This window comes from Manacus candei, unplaced genomic scaffold (assembly GCF_025592945.1).
Source record: "Manacus candei isolate 608988 ecotype Guabito, Panama unplaced genomic scaffold, ASM2559294v1 h1tg000050l, whole genome shotgun sequence".
Lineage (NCBI taxonomy): Eukaryota > Metazoa > Chordata > Aves > Passeriformes > Pipridae > Manacus > Manacus candei.
The window spans coordinates 13,192,395-13,199,713 of record NW_026138098.1 but is presented as its reverse complement, the minus strand read 5'-3'; the positions used below and the strand labels follow the sequence as shown (position 1 = coordinate 13,199,713).

The 7,319-nt window shown below is 50.5% G+C and overlaps 1 protein-coding gene across 1 annotated transcript; it reads right to left on the bottom strand.

The window, feature by feature from the left end:
- Positions 1-1,097: 1,097 nt before the first annotated feature.
- CALHM2 (calcium homeostasis modulator family member 2) lies at positions 1,098-6,636 on the bottom strand. Its single transcript, XM_051800706.1, has 3 exons — positions 6,363-6,636; positions 3,567-4,553; positions 1,098-3,483 (listed from the first exon to the last, which is right to left on the bottom strand). The coding sequence occupies exons 2-3, from the start codon at positions 4,107-4,109 to the stop codon at positions 3,067-3,069; spliced, it is 960 nt and encodes a 319-aa protein (XP_051656666.1). The 5' UTR covers positions 4,110-4,553; positions 6,363-6,636; the 3' UTR covers positions 1,098-3,066.
- Positions 6,637-7,319: the final 683 nt, after the last annotated feature.

The window sequence follows — 7,319 nt, the reverse complement described above, 5'->3', positions numbered from 1 at the left end:
TTTTAAAGAACACAACTTCAATGATGGTGGGTGTTTCTTTTGGTTTAATTAGTTGCATAATAGAACACATAAACAAGCGTTTCAATAGAAACCAAGATCCCTTTGAGGTATTGTTTCTTCTTCATTACTGGAGCTATTATAGTCTCTACAGTGGGCAGGGAAAGATCTGTATGTAATTCTCTGTACTGGAGGAGCCTGGTTTGAGCCCATCTTGCTGCTGGGAAGTGTGCTCTACCTGGCAGCCTTTGGGCTGCTCTGCAATGAGTTGTTGTCAGTCTTTGGAGGAAAAGCAGAGGGTGTGAGCTTACAGCCTGTGTGATCTGGCACACCAGGAAGACAGGTGGCTTAATCTCCCTCTTGGCTTTTCAGTGAGAATCCTAGCCTGGCTGCTTGTTCCAGTGTGTAAAGTCATGTGGGTTAATGTTCCTCACCTCAGCACTGTCACTGGGGGAAGATGAGTGACACGAACAGCAGGGATATTCATGAGGGTGCTGATGAGGGGCCATGAGGGGCAGAAGCCCAAGGTTGCCTCAGTGGGGGCCATGCTTAGGGTGGCAAAGGAGAGAAAAAACAAATCTCCACAATTGCAAACAATTATTTCTGAGTGTGGTGGCTTGCTTCCTCGCTGTCGGCTCTCCACTCAAATATGCCTCTCCAACAAGAGGGAGGGAAAACAGACAAGGTGGACAAGCCTCTAGCCCATCTCAGCACAAGGAAAGTGCCTGGATTTAATGCAGAAGAGAAGGGAGGTAAACAGAGCGAAAGATGGTTTGTGCTAATGGTTTATTCCTAGGATAAAAATCAATTCTCAAGCATTACGTGTCTTGCTCCTTCAAAGGAGGAAAGGGAAAGAGAAGGAACCAGAGTGGAGGTGGTTCAAAGGAACAACTAGGACTATCAAGGAGAAAGGCAAGGGAAATAAAGGAAGTAAGAAGAACACTGCTTTGTTCCAGCAAGTTACCTTGTGTCTGCTGGCTGTGTGGGGGTGGTGTGCATGTCTGCATGTTCGCACTCGAGGGCCAGTGAGAAGAAATGCAAATGAATTCTCTTTCATCTCAAGTTAATGCAATTTCATTTAACTCCCATCTGATCATTTCTGCAGATTAGTTGATGATGAGGCTGGGAGCCAAGCCTTCCCACAAATGCAAAGCAAATCTGTAGAGAAGCTGAACAGGGATCCTGCCATGCCTCACCCATTAAGTGGTTGTTCCAGCCTCTTTGTGTCAGGGAATACCCTCCAGCTGTTTCTTGCAAGGCACCATACTTGTAAAAAAGTTTCTAAATAATTTTCTCTCCTTTGCTGCAATTGTGTATCCTGATGTACAAGATCTGTGCTACTCACTGCAAGAATAACTAAAAAGCTGTGTTACTAACTTGTAATATGTGGTAATACTTGAAAACACTCTAGGATGATCTGGATAGGAGAGGATCTGAATGTTTAATAGAAAGAAAAAATAAGTTCCCAGTTCTTCAGTTCAAAGAGAATGTTAAATTATGCCTTTTGTGCCACCCTGGAAAATAACCAACTCAGAAGGCAATGAAAAATAACTCATTTAATAATTTATTTCAAATCTTCTTGTATCTAAGCTCCTCTGAGTTCTCTGGGTTTGAGCAGTTTTTTTAACAACTTAAGGCTTTTTGGTAGATGGTACAGTGTAAAAGGAAGTCGTACCTAAAATGAAACAGTACAACTAGGAAAAACAAATTTCACTGTCCTGCCAGTTCTTGAAACAGTGTTGTGTACAGAGGGCTGACCCTTGGGAGAAGAGGGACTGTGCAATGCCAGAAGAGCAGCCTTGAAGCCGTAGTCACACTGTCATAGTGAGGGCAGTAATTTTACACCCTTCTGGTTTTGCTTTCTCAGAGTATGGCCAAGTCCATAAAAGAGATCTTCTGTTCACAGGGACCATTTAAGGCAGTGGAAAGAGTTTTAGAAAATTCAGTGGTAGAAGGGTAGGGAGAGGGCTGCTTCCCCATCCTGTTCTTTCCCTTGTTGTTCCAGGGCTGCAGTCCCAGTGCAGCAGATGGGTGTATGCAATGTGCTTTTTTAGCTGGCAGCTTTCTCATCGCCCTTCCCTCCAAGAAAGATGCTCCATTAATGCAACTAGCTAACTACAGTTAGGTAGTATATACACTATATATATGTTTATATATACATATATGTAAAACTAATTCTGGTTGAGGTCATCCTGCAACTTGCAACCCGAAAAAAGACAACTTATCCGATGGTTGGATGAGAAATTCAATGAGCTGCAGACAGTGGTGTGGCTCACTGTAGTGATTCCTCTCAGCCTCCACCTCACCACCTTGCCCAAAAACTATTCTGCTGATGGCCTCCCCCAGGTTTATAAAATGGGGATGACCATTTGGGCTCATTAGCAATTGTTAGGCACTTCAATAAGAACAAAGGGAGGTTGGTGTCCTACCCAAATTTCAACTTAATAATTACAGAGTGCTTTTCTGAATACCAGGAATATTGGTGATTCCTCCTGCCTTAGTCTTTCAGTTATTTGGTGTGTGGCTCTATTACTGATCTGTTCCTTCCGAGGTGATATTGCATCCCCCTTTCCACAGGAATTTACTGTTTCCCTCTTTTCCCTGTACTGTAAAGTCTGTAAACTGCTCTGGGCCTGCCTGTGTAACAGGCATTGCACAACTGCGGTAAGAAGATACCAATGTCAATAAAACAAGTAGATGTGTGGGATGGCTGGGGCTAACTCTGCCACGGGGGAGACAAGTGGGACTGGAGGAGTCACAGTGAGAAATGTTGTGCCCATCTCTCACTCCTGAAGGCTTCTGCTGCAGCATCAGATGGGATGCACTGGCAGCCTGGAGGTGGGGCTGCACCTTCTCTTTGCTCACCTGGGAGCAGCAGTGAGACTGTTCTCTGAGGGAGGGGTTCCCCAGTTCAGTGTGTTGCTTTCTACCTTGAGGCTGTTGGTCCCTGTTTGCCTTCTGAGAGAAGTAATCCTGCCGGGAGGAATGTTCCCAGTGAATCCCTCACTGTGCAGTGGTATGGAAGGCCTGCCAGGCAGTCTGGGGAACCGCTGCCAGCACCCATCTGTCTTAGGAAGCCAAAAAGAGCAGTTCATGGCCTTCTGGGGTTGGCCCATTCCCTTCCACTCCTTTGGCCCATTTGTGGAGCCGGCTGTAGAGGGGGAAGCCCTTGTTCTCCCGGTAGATGTAGACGCCTGTGATGGCATTCCACTGGGGGCTCGGCTGGACGCCCTCCACCGGGAACTCCTGTACCAGCTCCTTTTCCTCCTTGTCCAGTGCCACGAAGCCAAAGAAGTGCTTCACATTCTTGGCTGCCAGGATCCTGGAGTGGACCTCAGCTGTACGTCGGAAGAGCTTGTCCTCATTGGAGCGGTACTGGGCCCAGTAAGCCTCCTGCCGGTAGCTCAGTGGCGAGCAGCAGTGCTTCAGGCACTTGGTGAGGAAAACCAGGACTGCAACGATGCCAATGAGCAGCCAGCCAAAGAGCTGAGAGAGAAGAGAGAGGCTGCGTTAGGACATGGCAAGGTGGTCTTACCCACTCCATGTGGCTTTTCCCCTGGCGTGCCTACCTGGGACTCGTATCTCAGCCTCCGTGTCACCTCGTCCCTGAACTTGGTGAGGTTTGCCGGTACATCTCTGCAGGGGAACCTGGCCAGCACCTCAGCCCCGTACTCAGGTGGAAACTTGTCCAGGGAGGATGGCTTGACAAACTCACTGAGGGCACAGATGTAAGCTTCCCCTCTCAGCAGTGAAATGACCGACCAGGTGACGGGTGCCACAGCTGCCCGGCCCATGATGGAGCCAAAGAGGAGGAAGGTGGCAGCGGCAGAGAAGTTCTTGACACCACGCTTGTGGCACTCAGCCACCAGGTTCCAGGTGTGGTTGTTCCAGATGACGCCAATGAGGAAGAGGGCCAGGGCTGGGACACCAATAGCAGCCAGCCCATAGATGTAGTTGCGGGCAGGGGAACAGGGGCAGTGGAAGGCAACGACTGAGAAGAGCTCCTCGCTCCCCACTGTGCCCAGGGCCACCAAACCATTGAAGATCATCACGTCTTTGCTCTTGAAGAACAAGGAGAGGAAGCGGAAGTTCTCAGCGATGAGGGCGGCCATCTCGTCCCGGGGGTGAGAGGAGGTGTGTGCTGCTGTGGGGGGCTGTGCTGGCTCACCTCCCAGCACCGAGGAACACTCCAATGAGAGGTAGAAAGGCCTTGTGCCAGCTGATGTGGAAGGCGGTGTTCCAGGAGCAAGACACCCTCACTGATGTCCCCTCCTCCTACCTGGTGTCCCAGCCTCTGGAGTTGATTGCTGATACCAGAGATACTTCAAAAGGGGCTGAAAAGGGATTCAGCCTAAGCAATATATGAAACTTCTGACACTTTAGTTTCCCACTAAGCTCTCCAAAAGCATTGCTACAGCAAAGGTTACAGGTGGGACATCTGTTTCTGTCCCTGTCATTTGCATGGTCGTCGTCTTTCCATCTCTTTGGTTTTAGTCACCTCCCACAGAGGCAATTATTGTCAGCGTCGCTGCCAGACTCTTGATGATCTCCCAAACCTACAATGAAGGAGGACACCACGTTACTGGGAAAACTGGTCCAGAGTGCTGGCACTAGGATGTGTCCCCAGCCCTGCCACTGACTCACACTAGCCCAGCTGCATGCGGCACATGAGTGCTGGTGCCGCACTGCCTTGAAGGTGCCATGTGTGGCTTTTGCCTCCCTCTTTAGACCTGATGACTTAATTAATAGGCAAAGGTATATGAGGGAGGCAGCAAGGGGTGCTGTGAGACAGCCCAGCAGGTTTGGGTGCAGAGAGGTGTGGTATGGGAGGCCCAGGCAGGAGCAGCCTCCACTGAGAGGGTGAGGGGATGCTTAGGGGCTGTTGCTGCCAGCTTTCCTGGGAAAAGAGCTTATCTTGATGACCCGGGACACAAACACCAAATGCCGATAGAGCTGAGACAGCAATTACGTAGGAGTTCTTGCTAGAATTAGGTGTGGCAGGATGATCTTCCCCTCTCCCACAGATGGCTGACATAATCGTACTCCCTTGTCCTGGCCTGCAGTCCCAGCTCAGAGTCAAAACTGCTGCCCTTAAATTGAGCTCCTGAGTTGAGCACCTCAGTGGCAGATGCGCTTCACTGCCCTTTGCCTTTGTAGCTTCCCCCAGCACAACACTGGTTATACCCCACTGACTGGGCTGCAGGCACTCAGGACCAAGGGTATGTGCCCTGATTTTTTTGAAGCATAAGGAAATAATTGGGGAATGTATCCATGCTCTCTGCAGCGATGTCCATCCCTCCAGCCCACTTGCAAGATAGATTTAATTAAGTTCTTAGTTGACTTTCTGTCTGCACCCTATCCCCACAGGGTTTCATCTCAGGAAGCCTCAAGCACCTTGCTAGCTCTGGGAACCCTCACCCACATGATGAAACCTGCTGGCCTTAGGGGAACTGCTGTCACCAGGGTTCACTGGAGACAGGAAGGACCCGGGCACCCCACTAACCGTCTCTGGCAGATTGCAGTGCTGGTAGCACTAGCACACATCCGAGGCTCCCAGGGAGCCTGACCCACAGCAAGGCTACCCTGAAATCTGTCCCAGTGCTAGCATCTCCCAGTTGGTATGCACGAAGCAAGGCTTCCCTGGGCCAGCCCCAACTGCAGGGACAAGACTTCAGGGATATCTGTGCAGAAGAGACATGATCTCTTGTACAAGGCTTTCTCATACACTGTGCTTTACATCACTGTGCCACAGTTCATCTGCTGCCCTGACAAATCCTGGTTTACCCCCTTCTGCCATGGGGCAGCGGAGGGGAACGGGGGCAGAAATTTGGCCTCTGTTTTGTCTAACCCGTGGCAAATCCTTTAAAATCACACTGAGTTCAACTGCAAACAGCCCTTAATGTCTTCCTGCAGCTTCTCAGTTTTCCATTTACAAAACTCCATCTGCAAAGGAGACAGACCAGCTGAAAACTGCCACCACTTGGTGGGGAGCCAAGCCTCCATCTCCAGCTGCCGCACTTGGCGGAACACCACGTTTGCAGCCAGATGCTAAACCCACAAACTTGTTGTAGTTCAAGCCCCTGTTATCAGTTACCCGCAAACAACCCTGAAAAACACAGACCTGTGACCTTCCTGACAGAGGCTGGCAAACAGCAAGGCAAAAATCAGAGGAGCTGGCAAAGGAAAGTATGTTGTTTGGGGTGGGGTGGGGGGGTTACCCTGCCTCTGCTTGGTAGTTATGGTCTGGGAAGAGGGTTGGGTAGGAGGGGAGGGGAAAAGTTGTTTGCAGCAGATAATTTTTTAGCAGCCTCTGTTAAAGTCTTTCCCCAAAACACATGAAAACGAGAAAAAATTAAGTCACTTACTTGAAAGGTTGTTGAAACCAGTTCTGGAGCCTTCTCAGCCCCTCACGTGGTTTTTGCTCGGGCTCTGGCTGTGGTGGGTTCCCAGCAGCGCACGGGGCTGTGCAGAAGGGTGGATGCAGCTGAGGCCGGCCTGATGGGTGAAATGAACTCTGGTGAAAACAGCCTTAAGAGTTTGTTAAGGCTTCCTTATTTAGTTTGAAACGTGCCCTCCGCTTTTGGCTTTTGGGAGGAGGGAGGAAGTTGTTCTTGGGTGGGGCAAAGAGCGGCACTTGGATTCTGCTGCGTGCAAGGCTGAGGTTGTGCCTTTAAAATGAAAAAAAAAAAAAAAGGAAATGAAAAGCAGAGAATGAGTCACTGGAAAAAGCTTTTTCAGACCCGTGATGCAGCTGTGCAATGGCTGGCCGGGATGGCCTGAAGTTTTCCTGGAGAACGGGAGCATTGAGGTGCCTTGCTGGGGTGCAAAGGGGAAATGGTGGTTTCCCCCAGCCTGGGCAGTGGATGCAGCCCCCATGGCCCCCAGAGGATGCAGTCATGCTGGTGGGAGCCACTCTAAGCAGGCAGGGGGAATCCCTTGGTCCCATGAGAAGGGGCAGAAACTACTGCTTTAGTACATGGGAGCTGGCTGAGACAGGAGGGAAGGCACTTGCCTGGCTGGGTTTTCAAGAGAAGCATGAACCTGCCATCACGCTCTGTGGGGTGGCCAAGTTTTGCTTCCCAGTACCCAGGACTGAGCAGTGGAGCTGCTGCAGCGGGCTGGGGGCTGAACAGGGCCGGGGGCCACGTGTGCAGGGCTGGGCACAGCCTGCTGTCTGGCGAGCAGGGTGCATTCCTGCCCGGCGCAGCTGCAGCTTTTTTGTTCGCTGCTTCCTCTGCTTGAGCGATGCCTGTGAGGCAGCCAAGGACACCTCACTTTCTCCTTGCGTTGCTCCCTCCTCTCTGCCATCTGTCCCTCAGCTC